Source organism: Mesoplodon bidens (assembly GCF_964165515.1).
Source record: "Mesoplodon bidens genome assembly, chromosome: 10".
Taxonomy (NCBI): domain Eukaryota; kingdom Metazoa; phylum Chordata; class Mammalia; order Artiodactyla; family Ziphiidae; genus Mesoplodon; species Mesoplodon bidens.
The window spans coordinates 27,372,541-27,387,153 of record NC_138172.1 but is presented as its reverse complement, the minus strand read 5'-3'; the positions used below and the strand labels follow the sequence as shown (position 1 = coordinate 27,387,153).

The 14,613-nt window shown below is 40.7% G+C and overlaps 1 protein-coding gene across 11 annotated transcripts in view; it reads right to left on the bottom strand.

The window, feature by feature from the left end:
- The window catches only part of CADPS (calcium dependent secretion activator), a 478,170-nt gene that overhangs the window by 237,210 nt on the left and 226,347 nt on the right, over positions 1-14,613 (bottom strand). For all 11 annotated transcript variants that reach the window (XM_081245095.1, XM_081245093.1, XM_081245090.1 and 8 more), the window contains exons 5-6: positions 12,700-12,933; positions 7,358-7,479 (exon numbers count right to left, since the gene is read on the bottom strand). In XM_081245095.1, the coding sequence (XP_081101221.1) occupies positions 7,358-7,479; positions 12,700-12,933 (356 nt within the window). The remainder of the gene's footprint in view (positions 1-7,357; positions 7,480-12,699; positions 12,934-14,613) is intronic.

Below are 14,613 nucleotides of genomic sequence, written 5' to 3'. Positions count from 1 at the left end.
AGGTGACCTGCCCAAGGACACAGAGCTGAGATTCAGACCCAGCACTTTGCCTTCCCATTCTGTGTTCTTGACCACAACACTGTACTGCTTCTATGCACCAATGAATCTAAACCAAGCCTCTCTTGTTTTCTTATTAGTGAGAATTTAGAGTTTCTGGGCTGTATCTCATTCCTACAGGTAAGTTACGGTATGACATTCCGTCCTATATTTTTCCTGATCACTAAATAACAACTACAGCAGTTTTTCACACTTGGGGAGACATGTATTGAATTGTATTTCCACTGAACAGTGATTGGGCAATCAGTCCAGTTCTCAGTTCATGTCATCATCGGATGTAACTGGCAAGTAAGCTCAGACAAGGGACTCAAGGAGCCGAACTAGACAGGAAATGGACCTACTGTCACTTAGTCCTTAAAGGGCTATTAAAAAATACATCCTTGTTTCATACCCACCCAATGTTGGACTCCTCGTGAAATCAGAACTTTCACGGATGTCTCACAACTGGATGGAGCATCACTGTCTAACTGCCAAACTCCAGTCACCACTCGATTATCCACTTCTGAAACTCCTACCAACTCTAGAAATTTCACCAACTCGCTGTTACTTGCAATGCCTGAAAATTCTGCATTAAGTTCTACCATTATGGCTCTTCTCAGGATTAGCTAGATGAAGAAAAAAAAAACTATAAAACTCTTGAGAGAGAAGGAGCCTTGGATACCACTTATCAGGACACGGTAAAGCCAGAAAGCTTGGTGACCTACATAAGACAGGGTGGCTAACTGAGGATGCAGCACTTGGAGCACCTTCTCCAAAGCTTGTTCTCCAGCACCCTGTTCCTTTCTACCGGCTACCCTGCTGATGGTTGTTTTAGCAGCCAGCCTACTTTCACCTTCCAGCTCACAAGCAAACACAAACTGGCTTTCAACACATGTTGTGGCTTTTGGACGATGCTTTCTGGTCTCTGAGCATCCCAAACTGTGATTAGAATTGTGCTTCCTCCCAACCCACATGTCTTCAGGGAACCTAGCAAAATTGAATTTCTGGGTCAGCGTTGGCCTTTACCATTTAAGATTTAATTAACTTTGAATGAAGCTAAGCCTGTTCCTCAGAAAGGAAAAATGAGAGAAATGGTATCCAAGCTTTCACTCAGTATTACATAAATGTCTTCTGGACTGTGACCTTGAGCTGGAGTTTCAAGAAAGGTAGACAAGAAAGAAGCTGAATCTCAGGAGGCCTTCCTCTTTTTTCCATCTGGTGGCTTTGCAGTTCTCAGCAGCTATAGTGGCTCCTGAAGAATTGATCACTCTGTGCCCAAGCACTCAGATGTTTCCAGCCAGCTTTTCTCCAGGCTCTACAACATCGAGGGCCATGTCTGTATTATCCCCCAATTTACACCAATGCCTGGCAAACAGTATGTGCTCCATATTTGCTGACCAATACACCTGTCTTTTCAAGTTTACTCTGGGCCGTGAAGAGGCTTCAGGCTTCAAGATGGAAATCCAATCGTACCCTCCCTGGCTTAAAATCTTCCAATGGTTTCTCCATGGTCTTATAATGAAGACCCTTCATGTGCCTAGAAGGCCCTGCGTTGTCTGGTCCTGCTTTGATCTTTTGACTCTTCCTGTAGCACATTCCCCCTCTCTGACTAATCTCTATTCCCATTGCTCTATTTTCAGTCCGGGAACACATCCAGCCCCTTCCTCCCTCAAAGCCTTTGCACATGCTGTTCCCTATGCCAGGAATGCTTTTCCAGCTCTTCTCATGGCTGGATCTTTCTCATCCTTCAGGTATCAAGTCATGCATTACCTATGCTGAGTGAGCTTCCTCGGCCACTTGAGTAACATACATTCCCATTACTTTGTACTGTAGCAGCCTGTTCATTTCTTATGGAACCAAATTACATTCTGTTATTATCTTGTATAGTTATTTGTTCCTTGTTTGTTGCCTGTGTCCTTTACTAGAATGTATGCTCCATGAGGCCAAGGCTTGAGGTGTTATTCATGGCTGTAGCCCCACTACTAGTTGGTCACAAGTAGAGCACCCATGTACACTTGTTGAGGAAATGTAAGTGCCTACCCTTCACATCATTCCCTTATACCTAAATTTCCAAGGGGCCATTCAGGAAATGTACTCTGTTTCCATTTAAACCATTCCAAGTACACAGAAAACATTTTCAGCTAAATTGAGGAAGGAAGTACCATCAAGAAGATGATACGTGAGGAAAGAAATGGGAGGGCATGACTTCCTTTTCTAACTTTGTAACTGACTTAATGTGGGATGATTTAATGGAACTGTATTTCTATGAATAATTTGGGCATAATAAGCTGAACCCACTCTGAATTGTGCCATTAGGACAAATAATATATTTCACAGAAGAAAAATGTTATAGAAAGTCATTGTGTTTTATTCTTTTTTTTTTTTTAAGTATGTTCTCATCAGATAAGATGCCATTAGAAGATGCTAGGGCTATAGCAAGATTTACCTGTTAGGGTATTTTATTTTCTTATTCTCTTGGAATATGGCAGGAAATGGTTTGATTGTATCTTCAAATTCTTGACAGTAATGAAATCCATGTATCATAAAGCCCATGGTTTGTCAGAGAATAATAAAGTTGTTACATAATCAAATACCAAGTGGCACCCTTGGTTTCAACTCAGAAGAATATAATTTCAGAGAAGTTAGCACAATATTGGGCTGCTAACTCAAACTGCCTTTCTTTTCAGCAAAATCACTTAAATTTCTCTTGTATTTAAGTCCTCAGGACATGCTTTCATTGGAGATAACATGCACTGTAAGAAAACACTGAGAAAGACAGTCATTTGGGAGTATATTTTGTACTCAGGGAATGTATCAGGTTTCCTTACATCATTTCTCCCAAATTAAAGTAATTTGCATATCACCTTCCCAATCTATGCCATTTCCACATAGCAAACAAGATAGTTTCACGATAGCTTATCAAATCTAGGTACCACCTGTGCTATTTTTTACTTAATATTTTTTTAATTTAAATTAATTCACTTTCTCCAAATAAAACATACAGATGGCTAAAAAGAACATGAAAAGATGCTCAACATTGCTAATTATTAGAGAAATGCAAATCAAAACCACAATGAGGTATCACCTCACACCAGTCAGAATGGCCATCATCAAAAAAGTCTACAAGTAGGGACTTCCCTGGTTGCACAGTGGTTAAGACTCGTGCTCCCAATGCAGGGGGCCTGGGTTTGATCACTGGTCAGGGAACTAGATCCTACATGCATGCTGCAACCAAGAGTTTGCATGCCACAACTAAGGAGCCTGCAAGCTGCAACTGACCCGGCACAACCAAAATAAATAAATAAATAAAATAATAAATATATATATTTTAAAAGTCTACAAGTAATAAATGCTGGAGAAGGTGTGGAGAAAAGGGAATATTCCTACACTGTTGGTGGGAACATAAGTGGTACAACCACTACGGAGAACAGTATGGAGTTTCCTTAAGAAACTAAAGACAGAGCTACCATATGACCCAGCAATCCCACTCCTGGGCATATACCTGGAGAAAACTCTAATTCAAAAAGATACATGCACCCCAATGTTCATATCAGCACTGTTTACAATAGCCAAGACATGGAAGCAACCTAAGTGTCCATCAACAGACAAATGGATAAAGAAGAAGTGGTATATATACACAATGGAATATTACTCAGCCATAAATAAGAATGAAATAATCCCATTCACAGCCATGTGGATAGACCTAGAGATGATCATACTAAGGGAACAGTGTCAGAAAGAGAAAGACAAATACCATATGATATCACTTACGTGTGGAATCTAAAATATGACAGAAGTGAAACTACAGTAAGGATGAGAGGGGGCTACACACACACACACAGACACACACACACACAGCCATGTTTTCCAACCACAAAATACATCTCACTCACGAAAACAGCCTTCTTATATTATGCACCTAATTCAAAATGACCACTTGGGGGCAAGGCCCTGGTTATAAGTGAAGAGGTGACCTTGATAGAGGAGGTGACAGAGAGCTTGGACCCTCCATTGCTAGGTTTCAACAATATAGAACAGCATTTCCAACGGATGCTAATAGGTGGTAGTTGAAAAAGTTTGGGAAACTCATGAATAAACAAAGGTAAAAAGGTTTATTTTCTGTAATTAAATCCTCAAAGCCTTTAAAATGCCAAAGTACGCTGTGAATAACTCAGAAAAAATGTAATGTCTGGCATTTCCCAGCCTCACTTGACCGTAATACTGCTCTCCCCATCCTTGTTTTTCTTGGAGTAGTCTATATATTAGAGTTCTAAAAATCACTCTTGGACAAACTGGGTCATGCAGTGTACTCCTGCATTTGTGACTGTACTTGGAAAAAAAAAGAAAACGCCAAATTCCTTGTAGACACGTGATAGGATAAGATATTAGAGTTCCAGTTACTGGGTAAAATACTTGGTAGCAGCAACAAGAGAATTTATAAGCGGTAAATAAAACAGGCTTGAATGGAATCTTGGTTTTAGAATGTATCAATAAAGTATGGACATCAGCTAGCTGTAGGAATCGTCAAAGACAAGAATCAGAAGATGAAGAGGGCAGGAAAAAGGCTAAATTTGTCAGATGATGAAGTGGAGTTATTAGGACACATGAAAGATGACCCTCCAAAGGGTACTTTTTGGGATAATCAAAATCAAGTAGCAGAGATGACAGCTAGAGAGCAGTAATGGGAAAAACTGTGAGTAGAAGCAGGGAGGAAAAAGAGAAGAAATATAAGCTTCAAAGAAAAGAAAGGATGGAGAGGATGCAGAACAAGTGCAAACATGAGACGAGGAAGAAAATGCACCTGCACAAACAGGCTCATTCATCCTCTCAAGACAAAAGTGGAGGCAGAGGAGAAGTATTAGCAGTGAACTATGACAAAGAAAACAGCAAAGAAGAGAAGTGGAAGAAGAATTTGGCTTTAGAAGGCAGCTGAGTAGAGATTATAAGGAGAATGTATATATTAGAAAGGAGAAAAGAAGAGACAAGAAGAGACATGAATTTTGGTAGATTTCATACTCTGGGTATATCTCTTTGAGATACTCTAGAAATGGCAAATACAGGGCACGTGTACCTCTTCCTGTGTGAGTAGATCATGCATTATTTTCCTCTGAATACAGACTTGGCTCCAGAACACTTCTCAACACAGCACTTTGGATAGCCACTACAGACTGATTTGACTTGACACGAGTTATGAAAGTTGCGTTCTTACTGTATTAAAACACAAACAAACAAGCCCTCTGTGGGGTTTTGGTAATACCCCCTCACTGACTGAAGAGGAATAAAAAAATTATACTTCTTCAGTGTGAGATGTATTCATATGGACATAATGCATGTGGATGGATATGAATAAGTGTATATGTGAAATATAAGCATATCAAGTAGTTAGACCAAAGCATTCCATATTTATTTCTAATCTGAAACTCTGTTTTAAACATTCATACGCACATGAAAATCAGCTCATCATTTACTCTGGTAACTGAAACCTTTAAACCCAATAAACTGAATACATTTTGAGTTAAAATAGCCTAAATGAAACAACAGCCTGTTAGAATAATCAGAGCTTTCTCCTTCCTTCTCTAACATATGATACCATATTGGGCTCAACATCTTAAAAGGTTAGCGTAAACACCAGAGAGGTTTTTCTTCCCCCTACATTACACATTTTTCAAAGGCACATATAAATAATGCAACAGCATAATAGCATTGATTATGATCGGGCTGTGGTGACAGTTGGGGGAAAAACTGGGATTTTTATCAATGGTGGTAAAAAAGGAGTTGCATTCATTTTCAGATTGAAACTCAGTTTACAAAAAGGGAGGAAGGATGGTGTGTGACAAGTTGCTTTGGTTTCCATTTCCTCCTCCATACACTTGTTAATTTCACCCAGATCTGAGCATCTGAGGCCTTCCTTTGCCTATTCATGCAAAGAACCACTTGAAGGCATAAAATGCCCTCAGATTTTTCTCTAGTCAGGGAAACATTCAGTGCTTTCTTTGAACTATTTTGTTTGAACATCCTGGTACGTTATTCCTGTTCTGCCAAACAGCTCATAGTGCTTTGAGGGAGGAGAGGCAGCGAGCTGCCATTATGGGTTATCCTTTTTATGACTTTCTTCTGAATTAACAACAGTAAAAAGAGATGCTCATTAGCCTTGGCTGGCTTAATTGAGACAGAAAAGAAAAGAAGAGAGGCGGTGGGGAGGGAGGAAAGAGAGTGGTGATCTCTCAAGAACTTTTGCTGCCTGAGAGTCTATTGACTCTCATCATCATCGCTCCTGGGAACCAATGCAATAGAATACTAACTGGTCTACTGCATCGACTCTGGCCTTCTCCACTGCAGTCAGAGTAATCTGCTCAGAACACATATCTAATCATACATGCCCATCCTTTCTCTCCGGGGCCTAGCAAGGTCCTTCATGGTGTAGCCTCTTCCTGCCTCACTGGCAGCTTATGGCATACCTCGTTCTCTGGACTCCAGCCCCACTGGCCTTCTTTCAATGCCTCCTTGCCACAGGGTCTCTGCTGACCACAGGGCCTTTGCACAAGCCGACTCTGCCTGGAATGTTCTTTCTACTCCCAACCCCTTTGCTCAACTTTTAAATATCAGACCAAATGTCTTATAACTCCTCAGGAAGGCCTACTCTGACTCTGTCTCCACAAACTGGTTCAGGTCCCCCTGCTGTCTCCTCACAAAGCACTCTTTCTTTCTCAGCATTTATGTCTATTTGTAACTATAAATTTGTGCAATTATGTTTCTGCTCCCCCACTCAACTATAAGCTCTGTAGGGCAACAACAGGGACTATTTTCCTTTCCACTGTTCAACAGCACCCTGTACACAGGCACAGTGAGCATTTGACAAATATGTGTTGACCTAACAAATTAATAGGTTGTGCCTAATGTAACATACTGCTTTGTTGATATAGTCATAACTGTGGCACAGAGAAAGATTTTGAAAAAAAACTGTACATACCATAAACCAAATATTATTTGGTAAATATAATGAAAACAGATTTCTATCAAACCCTCCTACACATCCTATTGAAGCCTGCAGGTTGTGACTAAACTCTCTAAGGTGATACATAGAGCCTCCAGAAAGGAGGCTGTGTCTTAAACTTCCTTCTGTTTTCCTCTCTGAAGGAGTTGGAAACCTTATTAAGGCTGCCAAATAAAAATGTAGTCAAGTCATTTTGTTTGGAAAATAAACAAGGTGTATGTCTCATATAACCTGCTGGGGAAACCAAACCTTTACTCTGCAGTTGGCCAACATGGTGCCAATGAGAAGAATCTTCTGGAAGACGAACCACGGAGAAACATAACTTACGTTGGTTTTGAAGCCTCGGCCTGGTCGGTCTGTAGTTTCTCTCCTCCTTCCACCTCCATCGTGCAATATACAATGCGATTTGGAGCTAAGGATTTGAGGCCTTGGACTTCCATGATCACCACCTGGAAACAGAGTCACATACAGCAGAGGTTATTGCCAAAGGCTATGGGCAGCATCACCTGGGGAAAATATATACATAAGAAGTTACAAAAAACCCAACAGGTATCTGATGGTTTCTATCAGGTTTCTACCAGCCATGCTGGGACAAGTCCAGCATGAAGATACAATTCTTCATAGTGTATCTCATTGCCTTGCAGATGGAAAGACAAGGTTCACTAACTCAGATGCTCAAAGGAGCTAGAAAGGTTATATGAAATGGGCTACTCTTTTCTGTATTAAACACATACGATGGGGACTTCCCTGGTGGCACAGGGTTTAAGAATCCGCCTGCCAATGCAGGGGACACAGGTTCGAGCCCTGGTCCAGGAAGATCCCACATGCCACAGAGCAACTAAGCCCGTGCACCACAACTACCGAGCCTGTGCTCTAGAGCCCATGAGCCACAACTACTGAGCCCGTGTGCCACAACTACTGAGCCCGTGTGCCACAACTATGAAGCCCATGCACCTAGAGCCTGTGCTCCGCAACAAGAGAAGCCACTGCAAGGAGAAGCCTGTGCACCCACAACGAAGAGTAGCCCCTGCTCACCGCAACTAGAGGAAGCCCGCGCCCAGCAACGAAGACCCAACACAGCCAAAAATAAATAAATACATAAATAAATAAAAATTACACACACACACACACACAAGATAATTTTTCATTTCCACAAGAAATAGACTCTCCTATTTAAAAAATATATATAGTCTAGCTCTTAACTCATAATGTGATGGACACATAGGCCAAGGAATTCACTTTCCTCTTTACAATAAAATAAGTGATAACACAAGTGCTAAGATAAAGGGCAAGTACCATTTAGCATGAGAGTCAGAGATACAATAGGGAGTAGTGGAGACTGTGGCAAATGTGAGCACTCCATTTAAAGGGAGCAGCTGCTACTCAGTTGCAGCCCATTGTTGCCTTGTTTTACGCCAGTCCAGAGTTGCCAAATACTCCAATTTCTCTTACTGGGAAATGGAAATCTGAGTCAGAATCAAAGTCAGAAATCTGATTTTGAAATTTTGACAATAATTTTAAAGGAGAGAAATAAAATACACAAACTCTGTGCAGGCCAACGTTGTTGGGTCAAAAAAAAAAAAAAAAGCCTGCAGTTGCATACTCTTTGTCTAGACTGAGGGAAAAGGCTAGTGTTTTGATGGAACAAGTTATATCATTTACAATTCCTGGCATTTCCCACCACTACCCTCAAACTTCATTCAATCACCTGCTATTTTCATATTTAGTGGTAGGTGCTGCCACTCATCAGAGAAAAGGGAGAAGAGAGGAGAGGAGGGGACAGAGGGGAGGAGAGGAGAGAGACATTGATTTAAAAATTGGAAACAAATGACTCACAATCAGAGATCTCTAAAGACCAAGGTATATTAAAAAAAAAAAATTACTGGACTGTACTCCAAAAGAGGTAATGGCATTACACAAGAAGGATGTGGGTGTGCAAAAAATGTACGCTTTTTAATGGTCTTGATGCAAGGAAGTACAATAGGGCTGGCATTGAATCAGGATTCACAGGTCAGTTTTGCTGCTTAATAGCCCAGGGGTTCTCAAACTTAGTGTGAATCAGAATCACCTGGAGTGCTGGTTAAACCAGATGTGGCTGGGCTTCACCTCCCTAGTTGCTGACAAGCAGGTCTGGGGTGGAGCCCAAGACTTTTCATTTTTTTTCTTTTTTAAAAAAATTGTGTTGGAGTATAGTTGATTTACAATGTTGTGCTAGTTTCAGGTGTACAACGAAGTGATTCAGTTGTACATATACATATATTCATTCTTTTCCAGATTCTTTTCTCATATAGGTTGTCCCAGAATATTGAGTAGAGTTCCCTGTGCTATACAGTAGGTCCTTGTTGGTTATCTATGTTATATATAGTAGTGTGTGTATGTAAGGCTTTTCATTTCTAACCATTTCCCTGATGATGTGGATATTGATGCTGCTGATCCAGGAGCCAGGGTACTACTCATGTGATGTTGGGCAGATCTTGACCTTGAAGTCACTGCACTTTTCTTTCAAACCTCCTGAGCCTCAGTTTCCTCATCTGTATAGTGGGGATAATGATACGTCTTTTCTCTCTCTCTCCATGGCCGTTGTGTGAGGATTATATGAGATGATGTATGTAACTGACATTTTTACACTGGGTGGAAAGAACCATCAAATGAAAAGAAATGAGAGGCACTGGAGAAAGAATACAATTTTTAGAATTTTAAAGATGAGTTCAAATCCAGAATCTGCATTTTCACTAGCTGTATAATCATTTGCAAGGCTCTTAACCACTCCAAGGCTTTGTTTCCACATCTGCAAATGCCTTGAAAGACTGTTGTGAGGATTCACTGAGTGAATGATGGTGAAGGATTCTACAAATACCTATTATTTTTCATCAGAGCACTCCACCCACCCAAGGCCATGTCACTTGTAATCCTGGACCTCAGTTCTCTTACTCCAGGTAACTATTCTCTGCTGTCCCTTCTAGCCATGCAATTCTATAATTACATAAAATATGTCTTGTACCAACCTGCAAATTCAAACCTAGTCTGCCCTGATGCTATGACAGGTCTCTCTCTCTCTCTTTTTACCCCCCTAACTGTGTCTGCCAAAACACATTGACAAATAGATACTCAATGCCTTTTGCTGGCTGGTTTAGTATGATGTGCAATTTAGTGTTCTAATTAAACAGTATTTGGGAACCCTACAGCATTTCATTCGGTACTTGTACTTACAAGTTACAGCCTGTTTGAATCATGTACGTCTGGGAGTATGGTTGGGGACTCACCCACATCTATATTTTAGATCATCAGCTGTGTAATATTGAGTACTGATGAAGAATTAGAAAATTGCAGATTTAAAAGCTTCATGAAAATCAATAAACCACTTTCCCCCCACCTTTCAGTAGGAAGACAAGAGGCAGTAGGGAATGAATTGCCACCTTTAATTGGCAATAATCAAATCCAAAGACACCTAAGAAAAAGCATTCAGTATCTCAGGTGGCAGTATTAAAAAAAAAAAAAAGAAAGGAAGTTTGTGTGAAATTACGCTGATGATTTTTTTCACACACCAAGTGCTCTATATTTAATTGAATACTGCCTCTTCCACCTGCAAAATACATGTTGAAAACCGTGTAATGTGACTATCTTAATCTGAACTGAGCACAGTAAAAACAAATTACCTGTAGTTAATTCACAGCAAGCCTTAATGATGTTCTCAAATATTAATTTAGTCTTTACAAATTTTAATTAAATCTATAGAAATCTGATCTATTCTCTTGGTTTCCCTAAATGTTGGATTATCATAAAATCCTTTCGGGGTTGAGCTTTCATATGCTAAGAATGGTTCTCAAACTTTGGAGTGTAAGAAGTACCTGGGCAGGGCTTCCCTGGTGGCGCAGTGGTTGAGAGTCCGCCTGCCGATGCAGGGGACACGGGTTCGTGCCCCAGCCCAGGAAGATCCCACATGCCACGGAGCAGCTGGGCCCGTGAGTCATGGCCGCTGAGCCTGCGCGTCCGGAGCCTGTGCTCCGCGACGGGAGAGGCCACAGCAGTGAGAGGCCCGCGTACCGCAAAAAAAAAAAAAAAAAAAAAAAAGAAGTACCTGGGCAGCTCATTAAAATGCACATTCCAGGGCTATACTCCGCCTAGAGCTCTTATTCCTGACAATTTTATTGAGGCATATTTTACATATCATATAATTCACGCATTTCAAGTGTACAATACAGTAATTTAGGGACTTCCCTGGTGGCGCAGTGGTGAACACTCCACGCTCCCAATGCAGGGGGACTGGATTTGATCCCTGATCAAGGAACTAGATCCCACATGCATGCTGCAAGTAAGAGTTCGCATGCTACAACTAAGGAGGCCACGTGCCGCAACTAAGGAGCTAGAGAGCTGCAACTAAATAGCCCACGTGCTGCAACTAGGGAGCCTGCAAGCCACACCTAAGGAGTCCGCCTGCCGCAACTAAGACCTGGTGCAACCAAATAAATAAATAAATATTAAAAAAAATAAATTTACTACGTTGTAGAAACCATCATCATAAATCAGTTTCAGAACAGTTTTATCTCCCCCAATAAGGTCCTTTATGTCCGTTTCTACCTCCTGCCCCAGGCAACACTAACCTACTTTCTGTTTCTGGATATTTACCTTTTCTGGACATTTCATATCAGTGGAATCAAATAATATGTGGCCTCTTGTGTCTGGCTTCTTTCACTAAGCATAATGTTTTGGAGGTTCATCTAAATCAAAGCATGTGTCAGTAGCTTGTTCCTTGTAATTGGTGAAGAGTGTTCTATCATATGAATGAACCACATTTTGCCCTTTCAGCAGCTGATAGACATTTAGGTTGTTTCCATTTTGGGCTATAATGAATAATGCTGCTATAAACATTTGCAAGCAAGTCTTTGTGGTGATGTGTTTTCATCTCTCTTGGGTAGATATCTAAGAGTGGAACTGCTGGATCACATGGTAATTTTATGTTTAGCTTTTTGAGAAACCACCAAACTGTTTTCTAAAGTGACCGCACCATTTTATATTCTCATCCTCTAGAACTCTGGGTCAACAGTTCTGGGTGGTGCAGGAAACGTGCATATTGAACCAGTTTTCAATAATTCTGATGTAGTTAGATCAGATCTACTCCTTAGATTATATGTATGATAAACAAACATGTGAGTAAAAGTTACAGAGAAATATTGACATGTTGAGCCTTCTGCCACAGTTCTGGCCAAAATGGGTTCTTTCTTGGGGTGATGAGACAAACTAAAAGAGTCTCCACTGCAACAAGGGACTCTCTAATGGGGCAGCCAGAGGGAGAGAGAATGGGAGAGAAAATTGACAACCCACCATGAAATGATGCTAGATTGCTTTTTTTGTAACACAGGTTGCCAAAATGTTAAACTTTCTAAATTGCACAAGGTATTTACAAAACCCTTAAGCACTGCTTTAAGTTGGGGAAAGTAATCCAACATTAAACTTAGTAAGTGGTTCTTAGGACTACATTTCCTAAGGAAAAAGTATGGTCTCCTGGAGATGGGAAATTACTTGTCGATTAGCTGAGCTATGCTTAGCAAGCTGTTATTTTAATAACTGCTCCTGGGGTGCAAGGAGGAAAACAAGCTGATTGTGATGCATCTCATCACCCATGTCCTGCCTGCGATGCCAGGAAGCTTTCAAGGGTCTAGGGCTTTTACCTCCAGGGAGAAAGATAACACGACGTCTGACTTGGAGAGCTGGTTCTCACTCTCCTCACCCATGTCGATGATGGAAGCGTTGTGGCTGCGTTTGAGTTTCTGAAGCTTGAACTCGCCGCCTTTGGAAACTGGCATGCTCTCCAAATTAGCCATAAGCAGGTTGACGGATGACTTCAGCTCTTCAATGTACATGTTTTCCATTTCTTTGGATACAAACTTGGGAAATTTGCGTTCCTTGTAAAGAAAGAGAAAGGAATGAGCAGAGGAGTAAACACATTCCAGAGCTCTGCTGACATCTACCACTAGTGACATTTGCCCAGATATTGTGGCATCGTGCTAGAAAAATGTTCAGCTGGGTTGAGTAGACAGCTGCCTGCCTTCTAGTTATTTATAATCTCTAACAGATAAGAAACACATACATAAACATATAGTAAGAAAGAGGCAAATGTTTTATTATATAAACTTTATTATATAAACTTTATTATAAAGTTCTATTCCCCCCCAAGTTTTCTCCAGCAAATTTGATCTATGGAAAGAAAAATGGGGTGATGTTCTTCAAATCCGGTCTCAATTCAAACAGTTTTTCTTTTTAGCAAAATGCAGCCAGTTGTTTTTAAGCTGAGGAGACAGAAAAGCACCCTATTTCTGGATATCTATAGAGATTTTCTCACATGAATAATTCAAAAGGAGCTCATCTGAGATGTTTCACACACAGCCTGTGGCTATTTCTAAGAAGAATAGTTAACTGTTTTGAAGAAAAATTGAAAAAAAAAATTAAAGAAGTGATGAAAAACATGATTAAAATTCCTTAGGAGAGAAGATAAAGCAATTCAGTATCAGAACTGAACTCCATATTTTTTCATTTCTTAAGAGTTCAGTTGTAATGGCAACATGCTTTAGCCAACTTTATACCTCTGAGTTGTCCAGGTGCCTCAGATGAATAGAGTTTGGGTCAATCATTTCCCACTTGAAACATGAATGTGCTCTGCAGCCCAGCTCCATAAATGAGCAGGTGAGTGTCAAATCAAATCAGTTTGACTTTTTTTTTTTTTTTTTTTTTTTTGCAAGTGACAGAAAAATCCACTTGAACTGGCTTAAACAATGAAGGCATGTATAGGTTGAAAATGTCCTAGGGTAGAACCAGCTTCAGGCAAGACTGGAATAAGGAGTCAGATAATATCACTATAACTGAGTTTTTCCTCCAAAACTTGGTTTGGGTTCTTCTGGGCAGGCTTCATGCTCAGTCTGGCTCCTTCTAATGTGACAAAAAGATTGCTAAAGATCTGTACCTCACAACACCACATCACACTATCTAAAGGAAGAGTGAACATCTCCTCCTGTAATGCTCACAGAAGATGGAGGATCTTTTATCTCAGAATCCTCACCTGAAGTCTGACTTATGTGCATACCCGGAACCAGTTTCCATGGACAGTGATGTCATGTTGAATTGCTTAGGCCTGAGTTATTTCCTCTGTCCCTGTGGCTCAGGGTAGAACTCCACCTGGGTCACACGGAACATGAATTGGTTTGCCAATTCTGGGTGGCAGAAAAATAAGATGTCTAATATGTGGGCACCTGACTTAAAGTCATCCAGCTAATTCTACTAAGTGGCCAGCAATCAACTGGATTTAATCTCTCAAGCAACTGAACTGAGAGATATTGAGTTTGTGATCAGTGGTGAAACTGCAACAGTAAGATCATAAAGATAGACTCTTGGGTGGTTGCCATTTTGTCCATATTGGACCCAGTGAAAGCACAGTAAGAACTTGACAAAGAGCGAGAAAGAGATGGGGAGATAGAGGGGGGAGAGAGACTGTGAGAGAGAAGGAGGGAGGGAGGGAGGAGGGAAGGAAGAGAAGAGGGTATTTAGAGTCACAGAAAGGAACCTTGACTTTTATTGGTTTTCTAATTCTA